General features: G+C 36.8%; 2 protein-coding genes across 4 annotated transcripts in view; one reads left to right on the top strand and one right to left on the bottom strand.

The window, feature by feature from the left end:
- Positions 1–11172, top strand: part of LOC138700066 (GTP-binding protein Rit2-like) — an 88992-nt gene extending 77820 nt beyond the window's left edge. Inside the window, exon 6 of the transcript XR_011332171.1 lies at positions 11028–11172. The gene's annotated coding sequence lies outside the window, so the exon portion shown is untranslated. The remainder of the gene's footprint in view (positions 1–11027) is intronic.
- LOC138700064 (adenosine deaminase-like protein) overlaps positions 1–16160 on the bottom strand; it is a 38500-nt gene extending 22340 nt beyond the window's left edge. The window contains exons 1-5 of one of the 3 annotated variants that reach the window (XM_069826366.1): positions 15911–16160; positions 9800–9945; positions 5035–5226; positions 3216–3453; positions 2897–3032 (exon numbers count right to left, since the gene is read on the bottom strand). In XM_069826366.1, the coding sequence (XP_069682467.1) occupies positions 2897–3032; positions 3216–3453; positions 5035–5226; positions 9800–9945; positions 15911–15958 (760 nt within the window). In that variant the 5' untranslated portion in view covers positions 15959–16160. The remainder of the gene's footprint in view (positions 1–2896; positions 3033–3215; positions 3454–5034; positions 5227–9799; positions 9946–15910) is intronic. The other 2 variants (XM_069826367.1, XM_069826365.1) reach the window with 2 other exon arrangements.
- Between the last annotated feature and the right edge of the window lie 1008 nt (positions 16161–17168).

The raw sequence follows: 17168 nt of genomic DNA, 5'->3' as shown, positions 1-17168 counted from the left end.
TGGATACGTATAAATAATGTAAATATGGAAGCATAACATGTTAATGTAATTTAAGTTGCAACTGAAGACATGTATTGCCATAGGGTAAGGGATCATACAAATGAATAATAAAAACATGCACGCACACACACTAATTTCATGGAAGAAACTCACAACTGTTCGATATTGCTGACATCTCTCAGGATATTTCTCAGTGTACAAATAATTACAAGCATGTGCTACATTTTTCCTACTTTCACTATATACTAGGAACATATCGGCTTTTTCAACATTTGTAAATACTATCCTATGTACAATATTCAGTACAAATTTATTCAATGAAATATCACACAGCAATGACTAGAAGCCTCAATGCTATACATTTGCAAAGAAACAAAATGTCAACTGAAGCAAGAACCTATGTAAGTGATCAAATGGGATCATAACACGAGACTCACAATTTACAGATGGTATATCCTAGCATAAAACGGATATAATTGTAAATTTGTTTTATTCAACAACATTCTCGTTAATATTTCTTGAACTGTTAGCACTAGCACTATGTAAGTGCAACAAAGATCATTGTCATTCTTGTTTTATTTAGTTTAAATTTTGCTAGAAACATAAACATTGTTCTATTAAAAAAAGAACTTTGTAGAGGAAACTACTTTCCTATAATTCTCACAAACCCTGTGTGTGCTAAATTTGTGAGCCCGTAACTAGCCTATAATTCTGTGGAAACAGCACATAAATAGCAGCACTCGTTTAGAAGATGTTCAAAGTGGTAATATTAGGTACCTCAGGATGATTCACGAAGATTGTACCATACTCTACAACTTGATTTCTGACATCATTGTGATGAAAGTTCATATAAACATATGTGATATTTTTGAAGTCGAGTGACTTACACCTTCCTGAATGTTAAACATAAAAGTGGAAATTATGAAATTATTATTTAAATTATTTACGAGAATGGTATTGAGTGTATTATAAATTACTAAAGAACATTCACATTATTACCCAACTGAAAAATCTGTAATAAATCCAGTTTTCAAAGGCCCCACCTTCTGCAGCAATATAATGAAATTGCCCAAGTGTGAACTGCATGCACCACATTCCCTAACTTCTGTTTGGATGCTAGATAGATACAGTGTATTCAGTCAATCAAAGGACATTATGGAGCATGTCGACTCCATATCAATTTCACAAAACACTGCCACTCTGTTCTGTCTTTTGCTAGTTCCTCCTAGTTGGTAATTCCCATTTCCATGCATTCCTTCTGAATTTCATCTTTCCATCTACTTCGAGGTCTTCTACAGTGTATTGGTGTTGCTTTATCTCTAACCCTGTCCCTGATGTCACGAGACTTTGTGTCTTTGCTATCAACTGTACTGCAACACACACAGCTCCAGATGTTCAGAAAGAGAACTTCACAAGGATGCGTGTTACGGAAGGAAGAACTGTGATTTTATTCAAAATCGGACACATGTACAGGCCAGTTACTTTATGGTGACAGCTCTGGCCTGGCGATGCAGTGGTTTGGGCGAGTTCACTGTTTGTTTGAAGGGGTGTTCATTTTAGTCTTCCCCTGGCTGCGTTAGCGGTCACATCTCGGGAGCGTTAGTGCGGGCGTACAGTCGCGCTAAGGACATACTACACCACCACTGTCTTGTGTATTGCAATTTAATGTGTTTGTTACGTACATTTCATTTAGTTACTTAAATAGTTGTAGTGCTTCTGTTTTGTATTGTTTAGTGTGTAGTATTTATTGTCTAGATTCACTGCTATTTTCTGTTTGTGAAAATGCTGCCTGTTAGAAACAAACTGTAAGGTCGGGTATTGCATTCGCAGTCACGAGAAGACCTGAACATCGTGTAGCGCTTTATGAAGATAGCTTCGGAAGAAAAAACGTAACAAGTGTTGAAAAACTTGTAGCAGAAGTTACCGCTGTGTCCGTGAGCAGTAATAGCCAACTAATAAGGGAGACTAAAGACATTGATTCCTGGGCTTCAGCTTCTTTTAGTGCTCCAAGTAAAGAAAGATATCGATCGGTGCTAAAATCAACTGTGGACAACTTTAATGAAGCTGTCATAAGGCGAACCATACACGAGTTCTATATTTCACAGAAACAGAAGCCCACAATTTAAAAAAAAATATTATTGAAATTGAAAGACTATCGACTTTCAGGGAGGTATCTCGACTTTGAAGAAAGTTATTTTAAAATTAGGATTTCATTTGAAAAAAAAAAACACAAAATAATCGCCAAATTCTGGTGGAGCATCACAGCATTAGAGCCAAAAATTTGTAGTATTTGAGGAAAATAAAGAAGTACAGAGAAGAAGGCCACCCCATCATTTACATGGATGATGATGATGATGATGATGATGATGATAACGGGAAAAGTACAGTGAAGCACTGATGAACATTACCGGTATTTACGCATAAATATATTTAATTGTTAATTAGCGATTAACTGTTAAATATAGTGATTCAATTGCTGCTCATTGTATTTCCACATTAGTGTTTATTAGTGACTATTGTTCTGGAGTATGAAGTGAACACAGTGATAGGAGCTCAAAATTATGCAGACGCTGCAACATGCGAGAGAGCAACGTGAGACTTCATTTCTAATATGACTGTATTTCCCTTCCTCCATCTAGAAAATGCGTCGCTCCGTCTCGGATCGGTCTCCCTTCCACACTCGAACCTTCTCCTCTCTCGCGTCGACGAGCTGTCACCATAAAGCAACTGGGCTGTATATATGAACTTTTTTTTCACAACGATGTCAGGAATCAGATCCTAGAGTATGGCACAATCTTCGTGAATCACTCTGTATATCTTTCATCATCAATGGATGTCAGTCAAAAAAGAAAAAAAAAAGTAGGAGATGTACTATATATTTTTTCTACGAACTTACCAACAGGAATGTAGCTATTCAACAATTTCAACCATAATTCTTGTGATCCACTATGAAGAGGATGAATGCAGGTACAATGACCTAATCGATCTGGATGGAATGCTAAAATTTTCTCTACTTCCATTGTATTTGGTACCTGAAATAATTACAGAATGTAACTTATTTTTACTATGATTCATAGCTGCAAAAATCTGAGTAAATAGCTGATTATATTTCAGTTTAATCATGTACTAATTAATAAGAGATATTCACTGTAAATAGTATTATGAAGCAGACTCAAAAATTTGTTCCAGAATAATTTCTGATACAATACACATACCTCTGCACAGTGAAGAGATAGCTTAAATCCCGCCTTCCTCGCTTCATCAAAGATTGACAGATAATCTGTGATATCTCCCTTAGATGGATCACCACTTAGATCCATTCCTACAATAATATTAGGATTCTGGCGATGGGCAGCAAGAGTCACATTAAAGGTCTCATTTGCAGCTTCTTTCCCTTGCCGACGATCTATTGATACTATCAATTTTACCTGAATTTGACAGTCAGTTACATCCCTGGAAAAGTTTATTGCTTGTTTTATTTCAACGAAAGTGATAATAATTAACTGTTCAATACTTCATCTATAAAAATGCGAGTTTTAAATAGAACCATTAAATATTAGAAATTCTGTCAGCTTACACACTGGAACATTATACGAAAATATATGCTTAAAGGCACTTATAGGAAGTGATTCCCAATTACTTTTCTTCAAGGGCCACATAGAAATCAGTGTTCAAAGCTGATCAGAGGACAGAAACAACCATGCAATGCTTGAGAAAAAAATGTTTCTATTTTTAATTAATTACAGGATTGAATATATTTTACTTGATGCCTAATGCAGTGCGCCAGGAAAGTCTCTCAGCACTGGAGAGAGCGGAGTGTATGTGCTCGCAAATGCAATTATGTTGATAGCATCAGCCGGGCCGGGTCATTGCCACATCCTTGAGTAGGGGTTGTTTAGTTAACAGTATCACTTGAGGACAGACGGGGTGTACTGCAGTCTAATTGTGAGTGAGTAATGACTAAAGACTACTAGTGACAATGCTTTCTATTGAAGAAAAAGCGTTTTTGATGGAATACATTTTTCGCGAAAGTGATAAGTTTACGGAAAATGTAAAACAGAAATTTCGTATGCGTTTTCCTAATTCCAAATTACAATACTGTACATGATTTGATCTGCGGCAAAATCTGCGGTATATGGTAATAATCCTAAAACATTTGGTGAACTTAAGCCGAATATAGTTAACTATATGCAGTCGAACTGTGCCTTCAAGAACGAGGAAAACTCTTCCAGCATCTGTTATGATTGTGATGAGTACACAGTTTACGTTTTGTTCCTAGTGTAAGTTCCAGCTACTGCCAACATAACTACAGTTGCTAGCACATACATTCTGCTGTCTCCAGTGCTGAGAGACTTTCCTGGCACATGTATTTACTAGCAGTAACCTTTAATTCGTAGGTAATAACTTTGTTAACAAACATTTTTACACCTGTTTTACATTTAAATTGACTTAGGAACATCTCACAGCGAAATATTATGAGCATAATGTTCCCAGAAGCTTTTATGTATGGGGTTGATAATCTTGAAACATATAGAAGGCAGTTGTCTGACAGTCCATTTCTATAATATTCTTTTATATTTTTATCCTGATATGATTCATGTCACCTTTCTTGCTTATGATCTGCATTGCTTAGTAGAGGAAAAGAAAAATAATTTTCCTGGAATTAATGACAATCTTCTATATTAAGAAAATATTTCTCAAAGCACCTAACCACATTCAATTATTCAAGAAAATTGTGCCAGAAATACCCTCTTCCCATCAGAATCTGTACTAACAAGCTGGGTACTTGGCTGTTGGCAGCTCTGTATTATCTACGTAAAGATTATTATTTTTTGGTCCTACAGAATACATCTGTTATGGTAACAATATTAGAGGAGAAAAATACGCTCCACTTTTTCGTATCAGGGAGCTGAAAACGTGTATTTTCGTAAAAGTCTCTAAATAGATTTTTGCAGCGTCCAATATTTTATCTTTATACTTTATAATTATTTAATGAGAAAGAGAAGAAAAGCATCAGTTTTATTCACATCTTACCTTATGGCGTCCATCATTGCTTGAATATATTCAGCTTTTGACATAACTCCAGGAACAGTGCGAGGTGTACTTCTGAGTTCAAGATATAAAACACCATCATCTGCAAATTCTCTGACAACATCTTGAGTTGCTTTGTATATAGCACAAGGCGTAGAAGTCAAGGAGTGGGCAATACCAAATAACTGAAAACATCTGCACAAGAAATCAGTATTTGTAACAATTCTTCCATTAAAACTTAACATAATCAGCAACACTATAATTATGAACATGACTCCTTGGTTTTATCACCGTATAAGATTATTTTTGAAGCAACAGAAGATTGATTATATTCAGGTCAGCCATTTTCAGATAACAACAAACCCACTAGGTGCTGGGGACATCACTCTCTAGTGGGACCGCCATTCTCATATTATTATTATTATTATTATTATTATTATTATTATTATTCAGAGGAAACCATATCAAACTTATTTCTGCATGACACAAAAGTCTGTTGACAAATGGGAAACATTACTAATTGTAAAACTGAAATAATTATTGTACACAGTAACATAATGAAATGTTCCCCAAAGATGTCCGTAATCCGAGTAACCTTTTTCCTTTGTACTGTTAGGTTGGCAGTACATATATATACTGCTAGAATTCTCTACCTTTTGTCTCCTTATCAGTTTCCTGAATTAGTTTCTGTAGAATACATAAAATGAAGACAGTACATAAATTGAAATAATCCATAATACAGTAAACAACAATGCTACAATATTGAAAGCTGCATGTTTTCACCACTACAAATTACAGCATTTACATACAATGCAAAAAGAGGTTCCACTCAAGAGACGAACATATTGCAACTGGATCACACAGTGTTTGTGTACTGATCGATTCTTCTTCAGCATGTTCTGTTCAGTGACAAATGCTTATTATTTCTGGATGGGCATGCTCATACACAAAATGCACGATACTGGTCCAAAGAAAACTCAAGATGAATGTGTGAAGCTAACAACCCTGGTGCTCCAAAAATTATGGTGTGGTGTGGAATACTAGATGACATGGTTGTGGGACCATAATTCTTTGATGGAAATGTAAACCAGCACACATATGGGGAATTGCTGGACAGTACTGCAATGGAGTTCCTGTTTTATTTGCCACTGAACAAAAGGGACAAGAATATAATTTCAACAAGATGGGGCCATGGCACATTATGCTCTAACAGTTCGCCAGAAACTAAATAAGATGTTCGGTGTGCACTGGGTTGGGCAAGGTGGACCTCAATCATGGCCTCCACGGTCACCAGACCTCACACCCCTTGATTTCTTTCTATGAAGATTTGTGAAACAGCACGTTTTTCAACAGAGCCTACATCTATAGATGACTTGAAACAAAGGACCATCCACGTTATCCAACACATCCCACCTGCAGCACTTTTAAGTGTGACAGAAGATTTCAGTATCGAGTGAGGCATTGTCTTCAAGTAAATGGAGCACATTTTGAACATCTGCGATAGTGAACATACTGTATACAATTGTATTTCCAATTCGAGTAATGTTTCCCATTTGTCAACTGAATTCTGTGTCACACTGTATAAGTTGAATGAATATGAACATTTTTTAAAATCTCAAATAACTTTGCATTCCGTTATGGCTGGAAAGCTGCAACAGTGAATCTTTCTCATGTGGGTAAAAGGCAAAATTGTTTTTAAAAACATTGCTTGCAGTGACTGTTGCATAATATAGTGTCTCTCAAAAATACACAGTAAAACTTCAAAAATGAGTTCCTTATATGTAGACAATAAACATAATTTATATCAACATAGGTCCAGAAATGTTTGGTTCCTGAGTTCTGAAGGTCTGTCTGTGACATCTATCTGTTCACATCACATTACAAAGGTCACTCTATGACACTTAGATTAATTTTTCGACTCTGCATGGTGGCCTAGAATTCTCCTCAATATGAAATGCTCTAAAAATCTATACAGATTAACTCAAAACTATTTTTCCAACAAATCAGCAATACTACAAACATCGTAGTCTACATCACAAATCAAGTCAGCAAAGGCTGCCTGCAAGGATCTGGTTGTGGGCCTGGCTTATGGAACATTCTATGTAATTCACTGCCAAATCTAAAATTCTCTAGTCATACTCAAGTACTTGCATTTGCAGATGATTTAATAATTCTAACTAAAGGGGCATCTCAAGCCGAAGCAGAGAACTATACCAATGCAGATATAATTAAAATAGAGAATTGGGCAAAAAATAACGAAGTTGAATTCAATGACAGCAAGTCAAAAGTGATGTTAATATCTAGAAAGAGGAAACTTCAAATTACACCAATAAGGATACATTTAAACTGTAAAACACTTGAACAGGTCAGTGAAATGAAATACCTTGGAATAATCTTGTATGATAAATTCAATTTTACAAAGCATATCGATAATATAATGTAACAGAAAAATCTCTGCAGCTGATTAACATGTTGAGTAGAATGGCAAAACCTCAATCGGGCCTAGGTCATGGAACACTAAGAACTATATACAGAGGAACAATTGTGCCAATTCTAACATATGGACCTTTAGTTTGGGAAGAGGCGTTACAAAAGCATAAAATCATTCAGTAACTGCAATTAATGAATTATTAAGATAGCCAAAGCTTATAGAACTATCTTATGAAGGATCATGTGGAGTTGCAGGAGTTAAGTACATAAATATAACTATTGCTGAAGTTACGAAGATATACATGGCAACTCGTGGTAATGACAGTGTAGAGTTCGACGTACTAATCAAAGTCAGAGATTGACCACACCCAGCAGACAAGACACCTATTGATGAATTGAACGACAGAATATAATACACTATAGAGCAAATATCAAAACAAGGTTGGAGCTGCAGTTGCCATATTCAAACATGACAAATTTATTAAATTATTGAAAAGTAAATTACCGATACATGATGTATGACATGTTTGACTGTTAATCAAACTGAACAGCCTGCTACTGTATATTAAGAGCTCTTGATATCCTGGAAGAAATCCAAATCATGGCTGTGGAAAAAAAATAATAGCACAACGCACAGATATCCCAGTAACTCTACCACCATTAAAAAAATACCTCTGATCACAGCTATATAATAAAGGACATAAAAAAAACTGTCAGGAGGCTTAAAGAGCAACACTGGACATCACATTTTGCATGTGAGATTTTCGGAAATTAATTAGGTGACCAATTGGCTAAGGAAGCAGCAGTGGATAATTTCTTAGAAACTCTATGCACTAGGGAACTTAAGAGCACCATAATTACAGAAATTCAGAAAAAAGAGGGTCTTAATAAATGGCAAGTCGACTGGACTAACACAAATAAAGGAGCATCATGTAGAAACTTCTTTCCATCAATCCAACCGCGAATGTAATAATGAATTATTACTATGACTGCTGACCTAACAGCGATAATAACAGGACATAGAAAAACAAAATCATATCTGCGCAGATTTGGCATACTAGAAGATCCAACTTGTTTTTGTCATCATCTAGTCACAAAATTTATAAGACAATTTAAAGACTTTACTAATTCTATAGACTTCACCAATTTGTAAATATTCAACAAAGTGTAAATAGTTACAAATTTAAAATCACAACTACTTATTCAAATAGGATGAAACAGAACTAAAACATCTTAGCTTCATAATATATGAAATTCACACCATATTAATTGTCTTATGAAACATGAACAGAATGTTGAAATGTGCAAAATGGCGTGTAGTATTTGTATTACAATTTTATTCATGTAATGGAGCATCCCGATAAAGTTAATTATAAAAAAAAAGTATTATTATCATTATTATTACTAGTAGTATCATCATCATTATAAAGCACTTTCAACTTAAGACGCAACCCAGGCACTGGCAGGCGATCAGTATTCTCAAGCGGTAACACCCAGCAGTGTTGTGTAGTAATTGAACTGCTGAGTGGCCGGCATGCATTCTTCCTAACCGTATTTAGTGTTAGTTTATCTTCTGTAAAATTAATTTAATGGTGTTTATTTCCTTACCTTAAGACATAAGATATTCAAAATGACTTCCACCAGCTTCAATACAACGCTCACACTGGCGAAGAAGATGCTGAAATACACAATCCAATTTCTGCCTTGAAATGCTGGAGATCACGACCCGAATATTTTCTTGAAGTTCCTCTAATTTATGAGGATTGTTCATATACACTTTATGTTTTAACATACCCCAAAGATAAAAGTCACATGGTGGTAAACACCATGATCAATTTAAACTTAAACAGAGCACAGTTCACAAAACACGTTAAATGAAAACTAAAACTGACCAAACACATTCACGCCTTACAGAAGACAAACTAATACTAATTGCATGCTGGGTCGCATAACACTGAAATACTGGCCTAACCGCTCGCCTGCATGCCGCTGCACAACATCGCTTGGTTTTCCCACTATAGAGAATGGCCTATTGTGCACCCGCATGACCAGGATTGCGTCTTAAGTTGAAGGTGCTGTAGAACATTGGGAACGGGATGGAGACCTTATTTTTCTCTTCCCTCCAGGGATCCAAAAAAGATTTTTATTCAGCTCTGATTCAGATCCTATTTGAGGAGAAATGTCATTCTTTGCTAACCAGAATATGTATTTGTATCTGCTTGATTAGTAAACACTATTAGCTATAAATTAAAGCAAAAAAAGAGTAAGAGAGAAGGAAAATAAACTAGTACGACTCAATCTATAATGTGTAAAAAAATGAAAATCTAATTTCACATACTCATCTAGTGTACGTTTCTGCCCATGTTCAATAACAGCTTCCCAAATGTTCCAAGAAGCATCATTAATGTGTGAAGTGACATGTAATTCATGGAGCTCTCTCAGAGTTTTTGTGCTAAGTGAACCATTAAGGTGAGCATGAAGTTCCTGTAAAAGAACTTTCATTAAATAAACTAAAAACATTATATTATTCATAAATATTAATTTTAAAATTTCATCAGTTATCAGGAGTAAAAATATTTAATGTCACAAGGTTGTAATGATAACCAGAACTCGGCCATGGGTACTTTACTTCATTATGTTATATGAACAAGTACCACTTTGCTCTACCATAAGAGGAGGGTGGTTAAGGATAATACATGCAAATAGTCATTTATGTATTAAGGGAGGATAAGTAGTTTTTACTAGTCGAGGACGAGTGCAATTAAGTAGTTCGAGACTAGTAAATTCTACTTAACTCAGGAATTGTATATGATGTTTTTCCACTCCCAAATTTTACGTAATAAAAATATATTTATTCATTTTAATTATTTAATACCAGAACAGTTGGGTGAATAGTTGACTTTTGAGTATTATTTTGTTTATTGCTATGTGACTCTTGAACGAAACATATTTTCACTTATTTTTCTAGGGAAGTAACGTGACTTAGGTCCCATCGTCAATAGCAACCAACATTGTCACTGTAAAAAGTTGGTAGAGCGTTGGTATATGTAACCAAAGGTCCCGGGTTCTATGCCTGGCCCAGGAACAATTTTTCCCTCGAAATTATTCAAATCAACTTTACAGGGAGTTATACCTGAAAGCTCGATTTGCATAATACACGTCACTGTTCGTTAACAGAAAACCACAATTTAAGTCAAACAGAGTTAGTGTGCACTCAATGTTGGTTGCTTGACGGTTGTCAGCCCACTTTGAGGTCTGTGGATATAGAGGGAAAAACTGGATCGGTGTCTGGTAGAGTTCCTGGGTAGCTCAGTTGGTACATTTAACTAAAGGTCCCGGGTTCGATGCCCGGCCCCGGAACAATTTTCCCTCGAAATTATTCTGATCACAAATATGTTTCAATTCCTCATAGAAACTATCCTTTATATGGTCGTCTTTCCCTTCTGTAGGGGCATGAGCATTTATAACTACGATATCGCACCATCTACTTTTAAGTACTAAATATGATAATCTGTCACTGATAAATTAGACCTTTTTTACTACTGATTTTGTTCTTTTATGAATAGATGAAATGAAGAGAAACTGGCAAGAACATTTAGTGAGAATATCAGAAGAACAGATGCCAAAAATAATATCGTCATATAATCCAACTGGATTTCGAAGTAGGTGAGATGGAGAGACCAACTTTATTCTCTTGAAGATGGAACAGGCCAACAGGCCTAAACCTTGAAGTGGATGATGATGATGATGATGATGATGATGATGATGATGATGATGATGATGAATAAAGAATCCTGTTCCTAATTGGTGGTTGTTTCCTTCACCATAGTACAACAAGTAATCTCCTATTTGTGTTGTGCCTTTCCCATCTAACCTCCTGTACTCCACAAAGTCTATTCTATATCTAACTAGTTCTTTGCTATTAATGTTACCCCTCCTGTTTCTTAAATACCAGTATACCTAAATAAATCTTAAATACTAGTATATCGAAATGAGAACTTTTCGTATTACTACTCAAACTTTGTATCTAGTGAAGCTCTTGGAGAATGTTTATGCTTATATTTTACAACCTACTCTGTTCAACATCTACGTAGAGGATTTAGTGAAGAACGGTTTTCAGAACATGGGAGGTGTGAGAGTAGGAGAAAGAAGAATAAAGTGGGTAAGATTTGCTAATGATATGGCATTGTTAGCAGAAGAGGAGATGATACTAAGGGACATGTGACTGGAGCTAATTACAGCTATAAGCAGAATGGGATGAAGATAAATGCACACCAGACAAAGACCATGGTTATCAGAAGAAAACTTAAGAAGGTAAACTTGTGAATTCTAAATGAGGCAGTGGAACAAGTGGACAGCTTTAAGTACTTAAGGTGTGTTATAAGCTGCCAGGAAGTCAAAAGGAGAATAGCAATGATAAAGGAAGTTTTTAATAGAAAATGGAGCATCTTTTGCGGACCTCCGGGAAAAGAACTAAGAAAGAATCTAGTGAAGTGCTTTGTGTGGAGTGTGGCATTGTATGGGGCAGAAACATTACTATACCAAGCCATAAAGTCACTGATGTAAATAAAAAAATGACTTTCTTATCTGGGTAATTACCCGGTATACAATGCGGTATCCATACAAACAGTAGGGAAGAGAATATAAGAGAAATATAAAAATTGTACGCTGCCTATGTCATAATATCCGTAAATACTGGATTTTTGGTATCCCATATGAATTTCATATAGGGTAAGTTTTTCAGCCCTCAAATATGGGACATCCCATACAATATGGGACATCTGTAAACCCTAGCTGCAGGTTAATCAAAATTCTCTAGTGCTAGTAGATATATTTATCACTATCGATAAATATAATGTCATTTCATTATCATAAATTAAATTTAACACAGTTCACGTTCAGTTATCAATTATCATCACTAACATCTAGATTGATGATCAAGTCTTGGTGCTGATGACATGGGTGGTGGTGGTAGTTTTATTGAGTCTTCCTACAGAAAATTTTAATCGAGACAGGCTAGTTCGATTCAGTTTGAGAGACAATAATATGGGAGTATGGGAATAGCCTAAGTCCACCGCTGTGAAGTAATGGTTAACATGTCTGACCATGAAATGTGAGAGCCTGGGTTCAAATCCTGGTTAGGATAAGTTACCTGGTTGGGGTTTTTTCCTGGGGTTTTCCCTCAACCAATTGAAGCATAAATGCTGGGTAACTTTCGGCATTGAACTTTGGACTCATTTCGCCTCATTAATTCACATATCATCATCATCATCATCATAATCATCCATACCATAGCTCAGGTTAAGTTCACAGTGTGGCATGCTGTACTTGTACAAGAGCACGGCCATTCGGCTACAAGTATCATTCACAGAACAGGAGTGGTAAGCACAATAAGCCTCAGGGTGCAGTGGAAGCATTCGGTGCCTCCTCTGTAAAAGAAAGAGGGAGGGGGGAGGGATAGCCTAAGTACTTCATGACCAGACGATTTTTATACCTTCTCAATAACGAATTTTTTCTTTTTAATATTTGCTTCTTTAATTTTGATTAACAAAATTGATTTCATCAGGCACTTGGATACCGGTATTATGATTTTTCATAACCTCAATCATATCACCGGTCTTGTGGTCACTGTTGGAATTCATGTCATAGCTAGCATTGTCTACAACAATCACACTTTTTTTTTTTTAAATCTTTCAATTAATTTGCCATTAGGGAAATTTTAAACAATTTTTCGAAAGCATAAGTATTCTTATCATCATAACACTAGCGAATCCTATATGTTTTTTGCAACCAAAAGTAAAGAATTTGGAACCCATCCTTCATAACAAGCAGTATGAAGAACAGTTACTGTTCGCAGTTACTGAGGATTGAAGGAAGGAATGTGGGTTTTTCCTCCACACTTACAACCAATCCCTGTCATGTAACCGGCCAGCCATTGACTGAGTCTTGTTTGTCCCAGTTAGCCAATGACACCACCCCGATCCACCTGCTCCTTCAAAGATGCTGAGTTACTAACTTACCCACTCCTCTTACCCCGCAAGGACCATACTTCTCTCATTGGAATCCTCTTGTGAAATTTGGACAGTATTCATTTTCCACTTGAAATAGATGTGTTGCATGAGTAGATGCATGTTTCATAGTCCCAATCTTCTCTAACCCACATCATAAGTGGGCCTATCATACCATGTCTCATAAGTACAGTATATGCTTGATGATCGAAACTTATATAATTTAGTTAAAAATTCATACCTCCAAGACACTATCTTTGCTTTTTCCATTATTGATCATATTTAAATATTAAAACTAATGATATCAAGACACTTCGTACAGAACTCTCTTTGGGGAAAATCATTCATTCCAAGCATTTGACAAGAATTCTCTGCAGTCCCAAAATAAAACATGTATACTTCACAGTAAATGAGGCCGCAGGGAGAACTGTGAATATTTATGAAATGCCTTCCTTTATTTTTGGACTTTTGCCTTTCTCTTTGCGTAGTGTTTTTAAGAAGTTTTAAAAATGTTACTTTCCTCACTGATTACCAATTTCTCAGTTCTTTACTCCACTACATATTCACATGCATTACATACTAATTTTTTGGCATTGTTTTAAGAGATCATGTGTTGTAACTGGTGGTATATTTGTGGGTATTTTTTATAACTACTTAAAGACAGTTTGTTGTGATTATTTTCTAGATTGGTATTCACATGACCCAGAGCACTTGAATTAAAAATAAATTAAGGAACACCACTACTGTTCCAAGTGACAGGAGGCAGGCAAAGGACTATGAGGTAATAGCTAAGTGACTGGAGGCAAAGACTGTAACGAGGTTAGAGTAGATTAGATGAGGGGCTAACTGACCAGAGATCGAGAACTGTGACAAGGTTAGTGTGGGTAGATGAGAGCATAGCTAGGTGACAGGAGACCAAGGACTGTAACAAGGTTAGTGTGGGTAGAGGAGAGCATAGCTAGGTGACAGGAGACCAAGGACTGTGACAAGGTTAGTGTGGGTAGATGAGGGCATAGCTAAATGCCAGGAAATCGAGGTCTGTGACAAGGTTAGTGTGGGTAATGAGAGCATAGCTAGGTGACAGGAGACCAAGGACTGTGACAAAGTTAGTGTGGGTAGATGAGGGCATAGCTAAATGACAGGAGATCGAGGTCTGTGACAAGGTTAGTGTGGGTAGATGAGAGCATAGCTAGGTGACAGGAGACCAAAGACTGTGACAAGATTAGTGTGGGTAGATGAGGGGATAGCTAAGTGATAGAAGACCAAGGACTGTGACAAGGTTAGTGTGGTTAGATGAGGGAATAGCTAAGTGACAGAAGACCAAGGACTGTGACAAGGTTAGTGTGGGTAGATGAGGACATAGCTAAGTGACAGGAGAACGAGGTCTGTGACAAGGTTAGTGTGGGTAGATGAGAGCATAGCTAAATGACAGGAGATCGAGGTCTGTGACAAGGTTAGTATGGGTAGATGAGAGCATAGCTAAATGACAGGAGATAGAGGTCTGTGACAAGGTTAGTGTGGGTAGATGAGGGAATAGCTAAGTGACAAGAGACCAAGGACTGTGACAAGGTTAGTGTGGGTAGATGAGGACATAGCTAAGTGATAGGAGACCGAGGACTGTGACAAGGTTAGTGTGGGTAGATGAGGGGATAGCTAAGTGATAGGAGACCAAGGACTATGACAAGGTTAGCGCGGGTAGATGAGGACATAGCTAAGTGACGGGAGACCAAGGACTGTGACAAGGTTAGTGTGGGTAGATGAGGACATAGCTAAGTGATAGGAGACCGAGGACTGTGACAAGTTTAGTGTGGGTAGATGAGGGCATAGCTAAGTGATAGGAGACCAAGGACTATGACAAGGTTAGTGTGGGTAGATGAGCACATAGCTAAGTGATAGGAGACCAAGGACTGTGACAAGGTTAGTGTGAGAAGATGAGGGCATAGCTAGGCAACAGGAGACCGAGGACTATAACAAGGTTGCTAGAAAATGGTGTACCCTGGCTTATCATTCACCAGAACTATGAAGACAACAGCTCCTTTATCGCTATACGATTATTATGACAACCTGAATGAACTACAATGAAAAGGAGTGGCACCAGAAAGATTCCACTACCCACATATACCTACAGTGCATACTAATTCATTCCCGGACCCATAGCTATAGTGAGCGAAAATATTGATGACAATGTTGTTGAGGATATCCTTTTAAGCAAATTGCACAGGATTATATAAATTCTATTACAGTAAGTACATTAAAAAACCTGGCTCTGACCGAAACAATTAGCCACATCTATGTAATTTATTCGCCCCAATTTTTAATAGGTACGGTACTTGTGTCATGCATAAAAATACTGAGGCTCTGACCAAAACAATTAGCTAAATCTATAATTTGTCATTCATTCGCGCCAAATTTTAATACTTGTCATACATGAAAATACTGACCACCTTCGGTAGTCTTTTACAAAAACTACTGATGGCATTCTTTTCCATTTCAGACAGCTGTTTATACTTTATTTCTTCTTCGGTTAATTTAGTCCTGTTAGTGCGTACACACGTAGCGAACGAACAACGAAGGAACGAACGACAACTGAATGCATTCGCCGATTGAAATCGGAAAGTGTGAACGACGCAACAAAGGCAAACCGATCATTTGATTTGCCTTGGGAATGATCCGTCGCTTGTCGGTACATCAAAGGAAGGTGTACTCGTTGTGGACGGGACGGGATTTGCCACTTGTTTGCAGTTCGTAGCAGAACGCAGTGGTTAGTTTAATTTCACCAACAGGATGTTGAAAATCGAGTGAACTGAAGAAGCTGTCATCAAACTTATTGATGTATATAGGAAGCAGAAAATGTTATGACCATATTTTGCAAGTAATATTTCGAAGTCTGTTTTGAAATGCGACAGAAGTTGTGAAACTGTCCCGATTCAATTCGACGTAAATCATGAAGCAAGTCAGTGTCTCTATATCGATTGCGACTTTCGTGAGTGGCGTCTGCCACCATCGCCTTTTGTTTTTTAACGTTCTTTTTGTTAAACTGCCCATAATAATAATAATAATAATAATAATAATAATAATAATAATAACAACAACGGCTACACTTGCTATAATTATAATATCTTCGTCTGCTATTAGCTTACTGCGGATAATCAGCGAACGTTCTCTGACCATTTGCTGATGATTTGTATTTTGCTCCAAACAGAGAACGAACAACGCAGCTTTGCTACATCATTCGTCGTTGTTCGCTCGCTACGTGTGTATGCACCTTAAAGCTGCCATCTTATTGGTTCAGGCTCACAGGCTGACTTGAATGGTCAGTGTCTCCAACTCCAGAAACACGAAATCTACTACGGAGCAGTCAAAATTCCGCTATGGTTGTGACACATTCTAATCGAACGCCATTGACTTACTAAATAACCGCTAGACGCTCACTGGCGCTGGTGTTATACTCCCAAATTGAACAGCCAAAGAGCGGCCATTTGTTTGGTAGAGATGAATAGTGAATAAGTGCCGGTATGTTTTTTTTTTCCCTCGTGTGCTGCTTTTAATTGCAGCAATGCATACGGCTGTAAAGATAAATAAGGAAGGAATGTTATATTTCACTGGTTAGTTAATCGTTAATTTCTACGGCGATTTTTTCTTCATATTATGTTACAGAAGACAAACTGTTACATTTGCCATATAACTCTTTATGCTTCA

This window comes from Periplaneta americana, chromosome 5 (genome assembly GCF_040183065.1).
Source record: "Periplaneta americana isolate PAMFEO1 chromosome 5, P.americana_PAMFEO1_priV1, whole genome shotgun sequence".
In the NCBI taxonomy this organism is placed as follows: Eukaryota; Metazoa; Arthropoda; class Insecta; order Blattodea; family Blattidae; genus Periplaneta; species Periplaneta americana.
Note: the sequence above shows the minus strand (reverse complement) of the source record. Positions and strands in the feature narration are given on the sequence as shown.